Source organism: Balaenoptera physalus (genome assembly GCF_965194825.1).
Source record: "Balaenoptera physalus genome assembly, chromosome: 8".
Lineage (NCBI taxonomy): Eukaryota > Metazoa > Chordata > Mammalia > Artiodactyla > Balaenopteridae > Balaenoptera > Balaenoptera physalus.
The window spans coordinates 23,286,385-23,306,834 of NC_138887.1; the positions used below are offsets into that span (position 1 = coordinate 23,286,385).

General features: G+C 38.2%; 1 protein-coding gene and 1 pseudogene across 2 annotated transcripts in view; both read right to left on the reverse strand.

Annotated features, from left to right (window-relative positions):
* The window catches only part of LOC309666472 (guanine nucleotide-binding protein G(t) subunit alpha-3-like), a 66,015-nt gene extending 49,080 nt beyond the window's left edge, over nucleotides 1–16,935 (reverse strand). The window contains 1 exon segment of the mRNA XM_082473918.1: nucleotides 597–16,935. Within this exon segment, the coding sequence (XP_082330044.1) occupies nucleotides 597–746 (150 nt within the window). The 5' untranslated portion in view covers nucleotides 747–16,935.
* The window catches only part of LOC309666212 (cullin-1 pseudogene), a 334,922-nt pseudogene that overhangs the window by 264,050 nt on the left and 50,422 nt on the right, over nucleotides 1–20,450 (reverse strand). The window lies entirely within an intron of this gene.

Sequence of the window (20,450 nt, forward strand, 5' to 3'; positions counted from 1 at the left end):
TAAAAGATAGAAGAGATGTAACTCCTGACCTGAATGAATATTTAAATATCCTAAAAGGATTTAAATGGAGTATTTTTCAATCATACAGACAATATTACAGGCAGTATTCAGAAGCCTAAATAATATTATTCATATAATTTAAAGTACTTTATCATTACTCTCCAAATAACTTTAGACTAATTGGTTTTAACAGTACAAGTAATTAAATAACATATTAGTGTTCATATCAAACAACTCAACATATTTTCAAACAAAATGACATAAATCTTTATAACTTGTAATTAAAGGGTTGTTTTCCATATAAAAAGTTGGTATTCAGGAAATGTCTAGGGTACAATAAAATAATAAATGTCTATAATTTTTTTAAAAAGTAATAAAAGATTATTGACATAGAGAAATTGAACCGTCTAGTAAATATTTGTCTCTGTGCTTAACAAAAGACATGTAATAAAATGCTAAACAAACAAGTAAATATTTATAGAGCACACAAAGTCAAGTTCCAAACACATTTTGGTAATAAATCTCCCATATGGTAGTACCCTTGAAATTAAAGTTTGAGAAAAGTAAATAAATCACAATTGAAAAGAAAATCAGGGTTTTAAAGGCAAAAGAAAAAAAAAGGTATTACCTAATAACAGCAACTTTACAGTTCTTGCATCTCGCTCAGCATCTTCCTGAAGCTTTTTCTCCAGTTCTTTTGATCTTTTGGCTGACTCCATGCTCTCTGAACTAATTCCACTTCCCATCTTGTAGTGTTTGATACTTGTCAGTTTATTTGCTCAAACTTTTTGAAATGTAGAGCACAGCTCTGATTTGGACATAGGATGTAAGAGCAATGCTCTGCTGAAATACCCAATAGCCCATTCCCTCATTTTCTAAGACTCTGCTTTGACTAAGGAGATGCTTTCGAGCTGTCACCTGATCAAAGGGTAAAACCATACAACCCTATGGCAGCTAAAGAGAAAATTCTTTATGCTTTCAGATTAAATGGTTACTTCTGACACGTCTTCAAACCTGCTCTTCTTCCTTAAAGAATAGCATACAATAATGTAGAAAGTTGTCAAAATCTGTACACTAAAGATAATCTGAAATGAACAGTTCAAATAGAATGTTTCTGACTAATAAGCAATCTTTATTACATGATTTAAAGTTATAATTACTAATGAATAAGCTTGTGTCTTGTCTTTAGATATATGAGTCTTGAAATTCTTCATAATCACTCTAATATCACTATCAGAATATTTATATTGGATCATCCAAATTTATAGCCTCGCTATGCTTAGATTATGACTCAAAATGACTGACACTTAGTATCTGTCAGCCAACTAGAAAACAGCTTTTTATTTAAAAAATGGAAATAAATACATGTAGTTCTTACATCTATACACATTGCTGTGTTGCCAAACATAGCATTCAACACACAGTGCTCTTAAATTATTTATTTTCATCTCTTAGGATCGATTTCTATAAATAGAGCTTTTACTGCTTGTGAGAAAGTCAATCCATCAACATTAATTGAGGATCTGCTTGGTGTAGACACTGAAATGTCTTTGATTCAGGCAGTACATTAACTCTTTGGGGCCATTAAGCAACAGCTGCTGTGCTGGAAGGACTTTGATTGATGTGGTACCGAGGGAATAAAAAGCAATATTCTTTGTAACACTAGGTCATTTGGTTTCTCCTGAAAAGTAAGAACAGTAAATACACCTAAATATGTTCCATGCCTTTTGACTACCCCAGTAGATGCCATGTCCTTCTTGACGATCTGCAAGCTTGGGGACAGAGATTCTGTTGTATGATTTTTTGTTTATATGAAGCATAAAGTGCTTAGGTAGCCAAGTGATGTTTTCCTTATAAACAGAGCTGGCTACCTGTGGCAGCAGGCAAATCTCTCAGTGCACATTTTGGGACTTGTGAACGTGCCTAACCGGGAAATGTTAGAATATCGTCAGTCCATCAGCATGTTGGTGCTGTTCTTGTGGGACCATGGGCAAAGTCTGAACAGGTGAATTTTTGCATATTCATAGAACAAGGTAACAGGCTGTCAAATTCAATACATAGTCCTGCTTTGTTTACTTTTTCACATAAAATATTAGGCTGTCAATACATAAGTGTAGTCAAAACTTTCTGGATTTCATCCATCCAAAGCCATGTTATGATAGTGTAAGGATGTGGAAAGGTAGGTATGTGAGGGTCCATGCAAATCACGTGGTGTTGCTTTTACAATGCAAAGGGCCTGCCCCAAGGGAACAAGATTTGCAATGACTGCTTTATTTACACTCACCCACGAACACAGAGTCCATGCTAACTGCCACACAAGATCACAAACATTAAAATCTTTTATTTATTTTTCTTATAAATTTATTTATTTTATTTATTTATTTTTGGCTGCATTGGGTCTTCCTTGCTGCGCACAGGCTTTCTCTAGTTGCGGTGAGCGGGGGCTACTCCTCGTTGCAGTGCGCGGGCTTCTCATTGCGGTGGCTTCTTTCGTTGTGGAACACGGGTTCTAGGTGCACGGGCTTCAGTAGTTGCAGCACGCGGGCTCAGTAGTTGTGGCTTGCGGGCTCTAGAGCGCAGGCTCAGTAGTTATGGTGCACGGGCTTAGTTGCTCTGCGGCATGTGGGGTCTTCCTGGACCAGGGATCGAACCCATGTCCCTTGCATTGGCAGGTGGATTCTCAACCACTGCACCACCAGGGAAGCCCCCGTTAAAATCTTTTTGCCTTTTGTTTTTACATAAAAATTGAATGTAAAGTACCTTGAATATAAAAGACTCTTGCATGTTCCATAGCAATTATGAACGGATAAGGTACTTCGTATAATTGCATTCAGGTAAATATACCCCATAGCTTTTTGGTGGGGACATACCCTGGCTTTGAAAGGGTATGCGTTTTAGTAGGACTTCCTAAGGGGGTTACTGACGAAAACGGACCAGCTCTTTCAGGAGTAGAATTGTGCATTTTCTGCACTGTATAAAATTATGAATTTCCACTTTTCTGTGTAACCCAGAATGTTTAGTCATCAACTTTATGAGATTATTATGTGATTTTTTTCATCAGAGACTAAAATAATCTTGACATAAAATTCAACATGTGTCTATATTTAAGGGAGGGAGGATGGAGAAAGCTAGAGAAAAGAGAAAGGCTTCTTTCCCATCCCTCTCCCCTGGGTGCCTGGGACACAGCTTCAATAATGAGCTGAGGTTAATACAGCTATTAATCTTTGTTGCTTCACTTGGGATTATGGCTTTCTGGACCCAAGAAAATGATGACAATAAAACAGTAAATTCTGCTAGAGTGAGCACAACATCTTACTAGCTTGGATGTCCTCCATAGTATTTGGCACAGTGCTAACCAGAGGAAATGTTCAAAAATTATTTCTTTTTAATAAATTGATAGAGACCTGAGGCCTTTTTTGTGTGTGCTCTGCTGAGGTGATAGTATGGTTAGCATTTCTTTCCAAGGTTCAACGTCATAGTGGGTCTATCTCAACACCCTAGAAATTTTAGAGTGACTCAAAAAGTCAACAAAAAAGCCCAATTTTAGTCAGAAATTATGTCAATATCTATTGATACAATGACAACTGTTAGCCCAATATTTACCCCCTTTTTTTTCCTCAGCCTTAAAAATAACACCAGCACACTCCCTTTCTATTGTTAAACCTTGCTCCATAGTGAGGGAAAATTGATAGACGATGACAATAGGAAAAGGTAACTAAATTCGATGTTTTTGTTCAAGGAAAAATGTGGCCATAAATTTTTATTCTTTAAAACAGAAACATAAAACTATTCAAGACCATATCATGTTAGAGTTTTATGTATTGACAAGCTAAAAAAAGCAGATTACTTTGTGTACACACATACACACACACACACACAGATACACACCTATGTGCATGCACAACCCAAACATACACACAAAGCAAAACACACTGTTGGAGCATCATGGTCTTTTAAAATAGTCATTCAAAAATGACTTCTAAGAACATTGTTGCCTTTAAAAAAAGAGTCACAAACCTGATTGGCAACATCTTCTTTGGGCAACAGGCTGTGCAAGAAAGAAAATTGAGGAGGTAAAATACAGAGAGTGAGTCCTCAGCGCTAAAGGTCACTGAAATACTGCAAGCTTATATGGTGTCATAACTTTTCCTCTGGCTGTTTTTGGTCAGGTTCTCTGTTGAATCTTCAGACTGGGACATTAGCCTTTAAACAGTTTGAATAATCACCATTTTACATTTATATTTCAACATCTAGCTTGAGATAATGTGCGATTATTTACCATTTGCTTTTAGTATTGAGATGTCAACCTACGTTTTTAGAGATGTCTCTTTTGCCGGTATTACCGGATCTAAAACAGTCATCAAGCTGGATTTCCCCTGAGATTGTGACATGTGGCTGACTTCAATAAATGGCTTCAGTGGCTCAGCTCCTTCTGAAAATTGTCAAATCAGGTTGCCATCTGTATTATTCTTTATTTTGTTTCCATATCTAATAGGAGGTGTTGACTTCAGGCATTGGGTCCCTGGGCGGTTTGAGTCCTGGCTCCCTTAGCAATGACCTTTATCCTTGTGTATTCCCATGATATTTGAGGCGAACTATCCCTTCTTTGCTAATTGTACTCAGATGTGCACTTCTGGGAGCTCTGTGCATGGTATTTCCTCCAGAGAGCTCATGTCTTTGGGGACTTCCTGAGAGCAGTCTTTCCATCTTGAGGGAATAGGGCAAAACTTGGTGTTTCAAGTTAGCACATTCAGATGGTGCAATAAGTTTACAGTGCCAGCCTTAAGCAGCTCTTATATCTTAAGAGGTAGTGCAAATACTTATTTGTATTCATTGCAGTTGATTTCTACCTTTATTTTTCTACATACTCCTCTTTATGGATTAGGATGTAATTATATACAATGATTACTGGAAATAAAAAATGTTACAAGCCTAACTAACAAAGGAGATAATTATTTCCTGAGGGACCTCTTCCTGTCCCAAATTCAGTCTCTTTAAAAAAAAAAAAAACTTTTATATTTCTTTAATGCAACGTTTCCACTACATACTCCCTTAATCTTACTCATCAGTAACTTCAGTCCTGATAATTTGTAACCACCTCTTATTTAACTTTCCTGATTCTAGTCTCTACACTATCCCAGTCTAACCTGTCAGCTTGTGCCATGTTAAATTACCTCAAACTCAAGTGTCATCATACTACTTTTCGTGTTGAAAAAGAACTTCTTATTTATCACTGTCTCCTATATTAATCCTACCACCATGCACTCAATAATATAGTCAGCACCACCCAACTCTCCAAATGTACTTCCCATGACTTCTCATAACACATTCTCTGTTAGAGCTGGGCTTTTACCTCCTTCCTAATTAGGTGTCACAACTTAGCTTTCACTCATGCTTTTTATTCTCACTAGGAATATCTTGCTCTTCCATGGCTGACTTTTTCTCATGTAATCATCCTTTAAGAGAGAACCTAATCTGTATATTCTCCAATATGCTTCACATCTACTATCCCCCATTAGGTGATTCTTTACTTTTCAAATCCCTAAGAAGAATCTGCTGCCGATCAGTTTGTCCATCCTCATTAACTAGGCAGAGTATTTTGCAGTGACCATGCCCTCTGGTACCTCTCTTCTGTTTGTAAGCTCCAAACTGAGAGTACATAGAAGAAAATCTTGTTTATTGAAATAATTAGTAAATAGTGAGTGATCAGTAGATATATGCTGTTTGACAGCTCTTTGCTCCATCTTGGAAATGCACGATTCTCCTTCCCAAATCATTGCAAATGTGAAATATTACCTCTAGAATGGCAGGAATTCATTTATTCAACAATTGATATATTTAACCATTGTTACGTACCAGGCATGGGAGATTCAGCAGTAAACAAATTAGATGCCTCCTCTCACAGAGCTCAAATTCTAGTGTGTGAGTGTGTAGGGGGGTTCACACAGACAATAAACACACTAAATATTTCAAGGATATAGAATTATAGATGGTGACAAGTGTTTAAAAACAAACAAACAGAGAATGAACATAAGGAGTATGGGGGTAGTGGTAAGGATGAGCGATTCGAATTTTATGTAATACATCCAAGAAAGACCAAACTGAAAAGGTAATTATTTCAGGTCAAGTTCCATAAAAACTGACTTTTATATGAAAAAGGCATGCAGAAAGTTTACTGGAGAGTGTTCTTTGGAATCATCCATGTGAGTGAGTGAAGGAAGCAATATTGGCGAAAGGAGAAATTGGAGTGCAGTGGAGTTGCAACAGGAAACTTAGCCAACCCTCTGGGGAGCTTCAAAGCTGAGATGGTCCTTCAGCTTTATACTGAAATGGAGCACAAAGCCTGGGGCACTCCACTCCATTTAAGGACCATGACAGCTGGGGACTGGGTGGGGACAGTAACAGAGGCTCCCATCTGACGTTCCTCACTATGCTAACTCTTACTGTACAAGCCAAAAAAGCAAAATGGGGAGTCTGCCATGCACATTCATTCCAACTGCGATATATACTCATTCCAATTATACATTCAGGGAATTGAGAAATAACTACTGGCTGGGTCTGTGAAGCCACTGGGCCCACTGTGACATTGATGTGGTCCAGGATACACTTATTACCTGGTTCCCATATGTCTCCACTCTAACGTGAGGGCCGCAATGCTACTGCTGGTCCCCACGTATCAAAGTCCAATCAGACCTCCTAGGATTTGCTTAGTGAATCTTCATTCTATACATTTGTCATGGTGTTGAAGATTTCTCCTTCATGAGGATCTTTCAATATCTGGGATCTGGCTCTGAGAAATAGCTCAGTTCTGGAAGCAGGATAAGGGATCAAGACATTTTTTGACATTATTCCTCTAATAATTATCCTTGATGCTTGGGGTTGTTTAAATTCAGCAGTACTCGTATGGCCTGTTCATTTATTTTGGTTTTAAGAACACTCTGTTCTATTAACTATTTCCATAGGTCTCTGCATATCAGGCTCTGCTGGCTGCCACTCTGACCTTTACTCTCCTTATAATATTACACCTGCTTTGGTGCTCATAATTAAATGCTGGTACCTGGTTTCTATTATTTTGGGGTCTTATAATTCCCATTGCTTTGAGAAAACCTAGGTCTGTAATTGCATTTTCTGTCTTCAACCCCTGCCTATAAAGAACCATCTCAATAATGCTGAAACTCCCCCCCCACTAGTGCATTCCTTACTATTTTAATACATGGGAAATCTGTTTGATCATTTCCTAAAGTCATTATTTTTCCAATCTAGGAAACCAACTTCTCTGAGACTTTTGTTGCCTTCCTCTACCATTTGCCCTGGGACAACACTATATCTAAGAGCCATCCTAGAAAATATGTTGGTACTGTCTCCTAGCGGGTCGGCATCCTGTATCATAGGAAATGGCTTCTGTATGATACTTCTCCTTTATCCAACTTTATGTCCCACCTTCCTTTGATCTAGCACCCTTAAAATCCAAATATATATAGGAATGTATATAAATACACATATACACTCATCTAGCTCCTGCAAGTACATGTTGGTTAGTTTCTGGAGCTCTTTTGGTTTGTGAGCTCTTCCTTCTGGTAACAGGTTCAGAACTTCCCTGGTCAGGTTATGTCAGAAGTAGATTATAGTTATTAACCTGGTCTCCTGAAGCAGTGGGTATAGATCCTCATTAGATTGAATATTATGTTATAAGACAAAGGACTCTGCATTGTCTTCATGCAAGAGGGGGTGTTATCTTTAAAAGGGAATTGTGTAACACTTTTGCTAGCTCAGAAGGTCCAAGTAGAATCTAAGGATTCAAGATTTTTTGATGCATCAACTCAGGCGTCGCTATTCTAATTATCTAGGTCCCATTCCTTTCCATGAAGACCTTGACTTTGGTGTTACAGTCTTGCCAAGGTTGAAAATTCAATCTTCTGTTGGACTCTCCTATCTTTATAATTAAGTCTTATGCCTGATGATTACTTTTTCCACCTTCATCTCTACAGGAGATCCTCTGACTTTTGGACTTTGCATTAAGTTTCTGATTAATCACCCTTGGCCTTCCATTGTCATTTTTCAGTGAATTGATATCTCCCAGCAACAGCCATGATGCTACCGTCCTTATAATTTCTACTTGCCCTAACTCTCAAACACTGAGATTTTTCTTACTTATATATCGTCTCTCATTGATCTCCAGTCTCAGATTATTACCAGTGAAATTTTTAAAAACTTAACTGCTATTGTAAGCCGGAGGCTATCAGTCATAAACCTACCACCAGTAATGGGGCCCTAATTGCCCAGCTGGCTGAAGGTTGAGGGTGGGCGGTGGGTAATCTAGCTCCAATATCCCATTTACAGTCTGCTTCTAAGGGACCACTCCTGGTACCAACTCTCAGATTAAGTTTCCTGGAAACAGAATCTGAGGCAGATTTGCATGAAGAAGAGGGGTGGAAAACACCTTTGGCAGATATACCTGTACGGAAGGAGGGAGGCAGAACTCGGCAGTAGGAAAGGGTGAACTATATGCAGTTGTAACAAGGACTTCAACGGATCCTTTGGGGAGTCTGTAACTGGAATGATTCTTCAAAGTTGTCCTTGAGAAGGGAGATTAACGTTTATACTCCCAAGTTGCCAGTCATTGGATGAGGGTTGCTTTCAGGTGGGAGTTATAACCTTGGGCAAGGCAGCTCCTTTTTGTCAAGGACCCCTCCCTGGAGAGGTATTCAGCTGCCAACACTGCCAGTAGCTGGAAGAATAAGTGTTTCAGTCGTGAAAGGAGCTCTTAGTGGTGCAGCAGAATGTTCACTTCAGTAACATTTGGGCAAAGACATCAAAGAGATGAGGGATGAAAAACACAGACATCTAGAGAAAGACAAATCTGAGCAAAGGGAATAGTAATTGTGAAGGCTTTGAGACAGGCATTGGCCTAGTGTGAATGAAGAATCACAGGGAACCAGGGTGGCTGGAGTAGAGTGAGTGCAGGGACAGTAGTAGAAGAAGAAAAGAGTGAGTGAGCATGGGGTGGGTCCTTCAGATTATTGAAGGACTCTTTAATTAGCTCAGGACTTAACCCTGTGAGAGTTTGGAAAACACTGCAGGGATTTGACCAGGGAATAAATTGATAGAACCAACATTGTTAACAGGAGAATTATGGATAACATGTTTAAAATTAGGAAAATTTCGCAGTAGTCCGGGTAAAAGGCAACGTGATTTAGGCTGGATTGTTGCCATGGTAACAAATGGACAGATTTCAGACACATGTTACAGGTAGAACTGGCAGGGTTTGAGGTGCAGTGTTTAAGAGAAAGGAAGGGGCTTGAGTAATTGTAAGAATGGAGTTTCTACATATTGAGATGAGGAATACTATGGAACAAGCAGATTTGGAGGAGAAAGATCAGGAGCTCAATTCTGAATATCATATTTGAAAAATTATTAGCCACATTAAGTGTTCAAGCAGGCTACCCATACATGCGTTTCAATGTCAGAATTTTGGCTAGAATATAACTTTTTAAACTGAGGTATAGTCAATTTACAGTGTTGTGTTTGTTTCAAGTGTACAGCAAAGTGATTCAGTTATACATACATACACATATGTATGTATTCTTTTCCAGATAATTCTCCATGATAAGTTATTACAAGATATTGAGTGTAGTTCCCTGTGCTATACAGTAGATCTTTGCTGTTTACCTATTTTATATATAGTAGTGTGTATATGTTAATCCCATACTCCTAATTTATCCCTCCCCCTATCCCCCTACAGCTTTCCCCACTGATAACCATAAATTTGTTTACTTTGTTTGGGAGTCTGTTTCTGTTTTGAAAATAAGTTAGTTTGTATCATTTTTTTCAGATTCCACATGTAAGTAATATCATACGAGGGCTAGAATGTAATTTGAAAGTCATCAGCAGATAATGACATTGAAAGCTACAAAAGTAGATGAAATAATCAAGGGAACATGTAAAGAGAGAAAAGAGGTTCAGGGACTGTGCCCAAGGTCATTTAAAGAAGTCTGAGAAGTTGCTGCTAATGTGGAAGGAGAAGAGTCTGGAGAATAGATTGTCCTCCTAGAAGCCAAGGGAAGAAAGGGTCTTAAGAAAATGGAGTGACTAACTCTGTCAAAAGCTACTGACTGGTCAAGCAAAAAATATACTGAGAATTAATCATTGAGTCCAATAAGGCCTACATCTAACATTTCCAGGGCCAGAGTATCATTCAAAGCATGCGTACTAGACATCTAAATATTTATGTTATAAATCAAGCTTACAAACTTAAAAGAAAAATTCTTTCCTCTTACTTAAAAAAGTAACTTGATAATGCTATGAAAAGACATGTTCAAATTTAACACAATTTGCCTCCTTTTCATTAGTGAAATATGAAAGTGTAAGGATCCTACCCCCTTCTCTTCCCACTATCCACTCAGTGCTCTGTCATGAGAACTCTTGCACAGGCAAGCCCTGGCCAAGCTCTGTTAACAGCCGACAGACAGGCTGCCTTTTGGCAAGCCCTTTTGGCAAGCCCTCTGGCCTAGGGATAAGTATGTCAGTGGTGTGATCTACTCCTGAGTGGTCAGACTCACAGAAGAGGCCCATGCAGATCCTGAAGTGGGTTTAAGTGATCTTAGCAGGAAGTTATGGGGTTCTGGTTGCCTGGAGTGTGGGCTACAAGAGGAGTGTAGGCTCCAGGTGGGCATTTCCCCTTGGCCTCCTGAATTCCACTGGGGAGAAGCTCAGCCTGTGAAGGGCCAGAGCAGAAATTTCCAAGTTGCAGGGCCCAGGGAAGTGTCCCCTGTTGACTGATTCTAGAGGTGGTACAGAATTTAGAAACATTGACCTGGACAATAGTGGTTTCAAGGCATTGTCAAGAGTGGAAAAAAACCCCAAAAGAACAAAAAAAGGGGGGGGTAAGGGAGAAAAATTAGAGACTGCAATGGACATTGCTTTCAAGGTGCTTTCCTGTACAGGAAATGAGAGGACTAGCATGGTAACTGGTAGGGGAAGTTGATCAAAAGAGGCTGCTTTAATCTTGAGAAAGAAAAATGGAGCTGGAGGAATCAGGCTCCCTGACTTCAGACTATACTACAAAGCTACAGTCATCAAGACCGTATGGTACTGACACAAAAACAGAAATATAGATCAATGGAACAGGATAGAAAGCCCAGAGATAAACCCACGCACATATGGTCACGTTATCTTTGATAAAGGAGGCAAGAATATACACTGGAGAAAAGACAGCCTCTTCAATAAGTGGTGCTGGGAAAATGGGACAGCCACATGTAAAAGAATGAAATTAGAACACTTCCTAACACCATACACAAAACATAAACCCAAAATGGATTAAAAACCTAAATGTAAGGCCAGACACTATCAAATTCTTAGAGGAAAACATAGGAAGAACACTCTTTGACATAAATCACAACAAGATCCTTTTTGACCCACCTTCTAGAGAAATGGGAATAAAAACAAAAATACAGTGGGACCTAATGAAACTTAAAAGCTTTTGCACAGCAAAGGAAACCATAAACACGATGAAAAGACAACCCTCAGAATGAGAGAAAATATTTGCAAATGAAGCAACTGACAAAGGATTAATCCCCCAAATATACAAGCAACTCATGCAGCTTAATATCAAAAAATCAAACAAGCCAATTGAAAAGTGGGCAGAATACTTAAATAGACATTTCTCCAAAGAAGATATACAGATTGCCAACAAACACATGAAAGGATGCTCAACATCACTAATCATTAGAGAAATGCAAATCGAAACTACAATGAGGTATCACCTTGCACCAGTCAGAATGGCCATCATCAAAAAATCTAGAAACAATACATGCTGGAGAAGGTGTGGAGAAAAGGGAACCCTCTTACCCTGTTGGTGGGAATGTAAACTGATACAGCCACTATGGAGAACAGTATGGAGGTTCCTTAAAAAACTAAAAATAAAACTACCATATGACCCAGCAATCCCACTACTGGGCATATACCCTGAGAAAACCATAATTCAAAAAGAGTCATGTACCACAATGGTCATTGCAGCTCTATTTACAATAGCCAGGACATGGAAGCAGCCTAAGTGTCCATCAACAAATGGATAAAGAAGATGTGGCACATATATACAATGGAATATTAGCCATAAAAAGAAATGAAATTGAGTTATTTGTAATGAGGTGGATGGACCTAGAGTCTGTCATACAGAGTGAAGTAAGTCAGAAAGAGAAAAACAAATACTGTATGCTAACACATACATATGGAATCTAAAAAAAAAAAAAAGGTTCTGAAGAATCTAGGGGCAGGACAGGAATAAAGACGCAGACGTAGAGAATGGACTTCAGGACACGGGGAGGGAGAAGGATAAGCTGGGATGAAGTGAGAGAGTAGCATTGACATATATACACTACCAAATGTAAAATAGATAGCTAGTGGGAAGCAGCCACATAGCACAGGGAGATCAGCTCAGTGCTTTGTGACCCCCTAGAGGGGTGGGATAGGGAGGGTGGGAGGGAGATGCAAGAGGAAGGGGATATGGGGATATATGTATACATATAGCTGACTCACTTTGTTATACAGCAGAAACTAATACAACATTGTAAAGCAATCATACTCCAATGAAGATGTTGAAAAAAAAAGAGGCTGCTTTTGGTCCATCTATGTCATACAGAGTGAAGTAAGTCAGAAGGAGAAAAACAAATATCGTATATTAATGCATATATGTTGAATTTAGAAAAATGGTACCGATGAACCTATTCGCGGGGCAGGAATAGAGACGCAGATGTAGAGAAAGGATGTGTGGACACAGGGCAGGGGGAAGGGAGGGATGAATTGGGACATTGGGATTGACATATATACACTACCATGTGTAAAACAGATAGCTTAGCTAGTGGGAACCTGCTGTATAGTGCAGGGACCTCAGCTCGGTGCTCTGTGGTGACCTAGGTGGGAGGATGGGGGCAGAGGGGGTGGGAGGGAGGTCCAAGAGGGAGGGGATATATGTATACATGTAGCTGATTCACTTTGTTGTACAGTAGAAAATAACACAACATTATAAGCAACTATACCCCAATTAAAAAAAAAAAGGATGGTTTTGTATATGCTGATGAGAAAGACACAGTGGAGAGGAAAAATGTTAAAATTTGATAGTGCATAATAGAGAAGGGATGGTATTGTCAAAGTGATATCCTTCAGTAGGTGATGAGGAATGGGATGTAGTGCACCGTGGATGGTTGTTTTCTATTAGAACACCAGACAGTTCATTCACAGTAACAAGAGAGAAGGAAAAGTAACTAAATACAGAAGCAGGTAGAGGTTAGGTGTGATGGTGGAAGGGTTTAAATGTCTCTTCTGGTTGCTTCTCTCAGTGAAATAGTAAGCAAGAGTGGGAACATGTGTTGGAGATATAAGAAAAAAAGAAAAAGAATAAAATAGTGACCTACTTCCTTATCAGCTCTTATTTAAATAACTCCTTGTATCAGTCATGCAACCCCACCCATCCGGCTCTACCAAAGATGTCTCAACAGCCATTCACGTTCTCCAGATCATCCAATCCTTTTTCTTTTAGGAGCTGTCCTTGAATTCTTTGCAAATCTGGAGATTGCTAACCACTCATTCCTCTGAAGCCTCTCTCACTAGGGCTTTCATGCTAGGGCTTTTCTCCTTTTCTGCCTTCACACCTTGTCTTTGCTAAATTCTTTCTCTCTTACTCATTTCTAAAGCCAGGTTTTTTCATGTTTCTGTCTTTTAAATCCCCTGTTCCTTCTCCAGGCAATCTCATTTCCTCTTTAGGGTTCAACGATCACGAGATGAAGTTGTTTACCCCAAATGTTTACCGCCACATAGACCACCCCCGCTTCAGTTTGTGGCTAGTCCTACAGCACTTCAAAGTGAAAGTGTTTGAAAGTGAACTCACCGTAGTTCCTGATGAACCCTCCCCCATTCCCTTGAGCAGCAGCATAATTCTTTCATTCCTCACACTTGAAATCTGAGCCATTTCTGATTCTTCCTTTCTTCCTATGTTTAATATAGTTCGATAGCACTCAAAAGCACTTTCAAATCCTTTTCTCCCTTTCCACTTCCTTTGCCAACTCCCTTATCCAGACACATAGTTCCCTCTCTCTCCCTGATTATTGGAGCAGTCCCTTAAAGAATCTCACTTCCTCTTTTCTCTTAATGACACGCTTATTCAGTCTGGCATCATGGGGCTGGAAGATTTATATTCCCCAGGAGCAAATGGCAACGTCTCTTACGACACATCCATTGTTTAAATTTAAGACAAACTTTTAAGCCTACACTAGTTGATCTCAATCCACCTTTCTCCTAAATTTTACATTTCTTTCCCATGTTTATTCTAAATCCTAATTAAAAGGAATCACATACTATTTCCCACACATTTTGTGAAACTTCATGCCTTTCATCATTAACCTTGGGCTCTTCTTGTTGCCACACTGCCCTTTCTAAACTTAAAAAATATGTTAATGCCGAATTCAAACGCAACTGCATCGAGTACTTTCAACTCCATCCTAACTTGAAAGTAATATTCTGTGAAAAATAGAAAATTTTACTGACACCACTTTTATAGTACTAATTGAACTTACTGCAATTTATTTAAATTATGTATCCAACTTACTACTCATACTAATTGACACGCTGTAGGCTTTGGAAACAAAAATCTGAAATACTATATGTTATTGGTACTTAAGTCGGAACTCTTCTGCGGTGAAAGGAAATGTTCCGTATCTGCACAGCCCAGTTCAGCATCCCCTAGCTGTGTGTGGCTAGTGAACACTTGAAGTGTGGCTAGTACAACTAAGGAACAAAATTCTAAATTTTATTTAATTTTAATCATTTTTATTTAAATAACTGCAAGTGGCTTTTCGATATTACATGTTTGGCCTGCATATGGACTCTAAGATTTCCTGGGGTACCTCCCTCTGCAAAATCCATTCATCTCACCCCGTTCAAACCCTTGCTGTGAACGCTGCTTTATGATTCAGACCTCACCCAGCTATTGCAGAACTTCACTGTATGTACCAACTTTGGCCCCCTTTCTATGACTCACGCTACGTGAATCCTAATCTGGTTATTTCCTCCTTTTCCCGTACCACTGGAAGCACGTGAAAGCCTGAAAGCAGTCACAAAAACGCTAAACCCTGTTCCTGTATTTTCATTCTTGTTTGTTGTCATTTCTATATTCCACCCACATATGGGTTAGAGAGACATTACTGGCTGCTTGATGGGAGCAGGAAGAGAAATGAACCTGTTTCAATGACTGTGCCTTTTTCTCGCCCTTCATTGTGCTAGCTAAAGAATAATTTCACGTCCTCATTGAATTATCCTTTCCCTGGCAAATCGTCAAGTGATTTATCTGCCTATTCAACCCTACTTACATTTCTGCCGAAGTTCTGAACTGTAGTCACAATGAAAAATGATACTCTTGAAGAATATAAAATATAGTTAGGGCAACACTACAGGTATACATGAAAAGAGAATTATGGTACATGAGGTTTATAGTTAATGTCAAAAGAATTGTACACACACACACACACACACACACACAAGATTTAAGGAGTTCAGATGAGAGACCTATGGTTTTTACATGCTTTTATATATAAGAAATGTGATATGAAGAAGTTATGATTTTAGCTATACTTTTAATTATAGATAAAATTTAAAATAAAAGAAAAGGCTTTCAGAACACAGTGTAGAATACTGAAAGGACATGTAATTTGTAGGCAGACATGCCATTTTCTTAGTAATTGTGTCATCTTGTACAAATTCCTTAGTATTTAAGGAGTGAGAGGCTTAGTGTTCTTTTTCTTCAGTTTTAATTTTTTTATTGACGTATACTTGATTTACAATGTTGTGTTAATTTCTGCTGTATAGTGAAGTGATTCAGTTATACATATATATACATTCTTTTTTAAAATATTCTTTCCATTATGGTTTATCACAGGATACTGAATATAGTTCTCTGTGCTATACAGTAGGACCTTGTTGTTTATCCATTCTATATGTAAAAGCTTACATCTGCTAACCCCTAATTCCCACTCCATTCTTCTCCCAACCCCCTCCCCCTTGGCAACCGCCAGTCTGTTCTCTAGGTCCGTGAGTCTGTTTCTGTTTCATGGGTAGGTTCATTTGTGTCATATTTTAGATTCCACATGTAAATGATATATCATATGGTATTTGTCTTTCTCCTTCTGACTTACTTCACTTAGTATGATCGTCTCTAGTTGCATCCCTTTTGCTGCAAATGGCATTATTTCATTCTTTTTATGGCTGAGTAGTATTCCATTGTATACATATATATCACATCTTCGTTACCCATTCATCTGTCAGTGGACATTTAGGTTGTTTACATGTTTGGGCTATTGTGAATAGTGCTGCTATGAACGTAGGAGTGCATGCATCTTTTTAAATTATAGTTTTGTCTGGATGTATGTCCAAGAGTAGGATTGCTGGATAATATGATAATTCTATTTTTAGTCTTATGAGGAACCTCCACACTGTTTTCCACAGTGGCTGCATCAACTAACATTCCCACCAACAGTATAGGAGAGCTGCCTTTTCTCCACACCCTCTCCAGCATTTGTTATTTGTAGAATTTTTCATGATGGCCATTCTGACCAGTGTGAGGTGGTACCTCATGGAGGTTTTGATTTGCGTTTCTCTAATAATTAGTGATGTTGAACATCTTTTTCATGTGCCTATTGGCCATCTGTATTTCTTCTTTGGAGAAATGTCTGTTTAGATCTTCTACCCATTTTTCATTTGGGTTGTTTGTTTTTTGTTTACAATGTTCTTTTGAATATTAGAAATAATGTCTGTAAAACTCCTAGCATGGTTCCTGGAGGATCATAGGAATTCAGTACAGAGTAGCATTTATGGCTTTTCCAGATGAAGAAAATGGCATGTCCTGAGAACCAGAGACAGGAATCCCTATAGACACAGGTAAGTGAACAAGATAGCTGAAAAAAACAACATATTTCAAATAGAAAATAAGACGACTAACATTTTATTTGCCTGATTTGCTATAACAACAGGTCTCCTTTAGGCAGCATATAATACACATTTGAAAATACATGATTAGTACTCAAGAGAGACACAGTTATTTTATTTTGAAAATGAAGGTTATTTTAGAAGTATGAGAAAGAAATCTAAACCTGGGATGACACCACCTTGTGAGTTTTTTTTTAACATCTTTATTGGAGTATAATTGCTTTACAATGGTGTGTTAGTTTCTGCTTTATAACAAAGTGAATCAGCTATATGTATACATATATCCCAATATCTCCTCCCTCTTGAGTCTCCCTCCCATCCTCCCTATCCCACCCCTCTACATGGTCACAAAGCACCGAGCTGATCTCCCTGTGCTATGCGGCTGCTTCCCACAAGGTACCTGTTTTACATTTGGTAGTGTATATATGGCCTTGCCACTCTCTCACTTTCTCCCAGCTTACCCTACCCCTCCCCGTGTCCTCAAGTCCATTCTCTACGGCCGCGTCTTTATTCCTGTGCTGTCCCTACGTTCTTCAAAACCCTTTTTTTTTTTTTTTTTTTTTAGATTACATATATATGTGTTAGTATATGGTATTTGTTTTTCTCTTTCTGACTTACTTCACTCTCTATGACAGTCTCTAGGTCCATCCACCTCACTACAAATAACTCAATTTCGTTTCTTTTTATGGCTGAGTAATATTCCATTGTATATATGTGCCACATTTCTTTATCCATTCATCTGTCAATGGACACTTAGGTTGCTTCCATGTCCTGGCTATTGTAAATAGAGCTGCAATGAACATTGTGGTACATGACTCTTTTTGAATTATGGTTTTCTCGGGGTATATGCCCAGTTGTAGGACTGCTGGGTCGTGTGGTAGTCCTATTTTTAGTTTTTTAAGGGACCTCCATACTGTTCTCCATAGTGGCTGTATCAATTTACATTCCCACCAACAGTGCAAGAGGGTTCCCTTTTCTCCACACCCTCTCTAGCATGTATTGTTTCTAGATTTTTTGATGATAGCCATTCTGACTGCTGTGCGATGTTACCTCACTGTAGTTTTGATTTGCATTTCTCTAATGATTAGTAATGTTGAGCATCCTTTCATGTGTTTGTTGGCAATCTGTATATCTTCTCTGGAGAAATGTCTATTGAGGTCTTCTGCCCATTTTTGGATTGAGTTGTTTGTTCTTCTAATACTGAGCTGCATGAGCTGCTTGTAAATTTTGGAGATTAATCCTTTGTCAGTTGCTTCATTTGCAAATATTTTCTTCCATACTGAGGGTTGTCTTTTCAACTTGTTTATGGTTTCCTTTGCTGTGCAAAAGCTTTTAAGTTTCATTAGGTCCCATTTGTTTATTTTTGTTTTTATTTCCATTTCTCTAGGAGGTGGGTCAAAAAGGATATTTCTGTGATTTATGTCATAGAGTGTTCTGCCTATGTTATCCTCTAAGAGGATAGTGTAGTGTCTGGCCTTACATTTAGGTCTTTAATCCATTTTGAGTTTATTTTTGTGTGTGGTGTTAGGGAGTCTTCTAATTTCATTCTTCTACATGTACCTGTCCAGTTTTCCCAGCACCACTTATTGAAGAGGTTGTCTTTTCTCCATTGTATGTTCTTGACTACTTTATCAAAGATAAGGTGACCATATGTGTGTGAATTTATCTCTGGGCTTTCTATCCTGTTCCATTGATCAATATTTCTGTTTTTGTCTCAGTACCATACTGTCTTGATTACTGTAGCTTTGTAGTATAGTCTGAAGTCCAGGAGCCTGATTTTTCCAGCTCCGTTTTTCTTTCTCAAGATTGCTTGGGCTATTTGGGGTCGTTTGTGTTTCCATACAAATTGTGAAATTTTTTGTTCTAGTTTTGTGAAAAGTGCCATAGGTGGTTTGATAGGTATTGCATTGAATCTGTAGATTGCTTTGGGTACTACAGTCATTTTCACAATGTTGATTCTTCCAATCCAAGAACATGGTATATCTCCCAATCTGTTTGTATGGTCTTTAATTTCTTTCATCAGTGTCTTATAGTTTTCTGCATACAGGTCTTTTGTCTCCTGAGGTAGTTTTATTCCTAGGTATTTTATTCTTGTTGCAGTGGGAGTGTTTCCTTAATTTCTCTTTCAGATATTTCATCATTAGTGTATAGGAATGCAAGAGATTTCTGTGAATTAATTTTGTATCCTGCTACTTTACCAAATTCATTGATTAGCTCTGGTAGTTTTCTGGTAGCATATTTAGGATTCTCTATGTATAGTATCAGGTCATCTGCAAACAGTGACAGCTTTACATTTTGTTTTCTGATTTGGATTACCTTTATTTCTTTTTCTTCTCTGACTTCTGTGGCTAAATCTTCCAAAATTATGTTGACTAATAGTGACAAGAGTAGACGACCTTGTCTTGTTCCTGATCTTAGAGGAAATGATTCCAGTTTTTCACCATTGAGAATGATGTTGGCTGTGGGTTTGTCATATATGGCCTTTATTATGTTGAGGTAGGTTCCCTCTATGCCTATTTTCTGGAGAGTTTTTATCATAAATGGGTTTTAAATTTTGTCAGAAGCTTTTTCTGCATCTATTGAGATTATCATATGGTTTTTCTCCTTCAGTTTGTTAATATGGTTTATCACATTGATTGATTTGCATGTATTGAAGAATCCCTGCATTCCTGGGATAAACCCCACTTGATCATGGTGTATGATCCTTTTAATGTGCTGTTGGATTCTGTTTGCTAGTATTTTGTTGAGGATTTTTGCATCTATATTCATCAGAGATATTGGTGTGTAATTTTCTTTTTTTGTAGTATATTTGTCTGCTTTTGGTATCAGGGTGATGGTGACCTCGTAGAATGAGTTTGGGAGTGTTCCTCCCTCTGCTATATTTTGGAAGAGTTTGAGAAGGATAGATGTAAGCTCTTCTCTAAATGTTTGATAGAATTCGCCTGTGAAGCCATCTGGTCCTGGGCTTTTGTTTGTTGGAAGTTTTCTAATCACAGTCTCAATTTCTTGTAATTGGTACTTGTGATTGGTCTATTTATATTTTCTATTTCTTCCTGGTTCAGTCTCAGAAGGTTGTGCTTTTCTAAGAATTTGTCCATTTCTTCCAGGCTGTCCATTTTATTGGCATAGAGTTGCTTTTAGTAATCTTTCACGATCCTTCGTATTTCTGCAGTGTCAGTTGTTACTTCACCTTTTCATTTCTAATTCTATTGATTTGAGTCTTCTTCCTTTTTTGCTTGATGAGTGTGGCTAATGGGTTATCAATTTTGTTTATCTTCTCAGAGAACCAGTTTTTAGTTTTATTGATCTTTGCTATCATTTCCTTCATTTCTTTTTCATTTATTTCTGATCTGATTTTATGATTTCTTTCCTTCTGCTAGCTTTGGGGTTTTTTTGTTCTTCCTTCTCTAATTGGTTTAGGTTTAAGGTTAGGTTGTTTATTTGAGATGTTTGTCGTTTCTTGAGATAGAATTGTATTG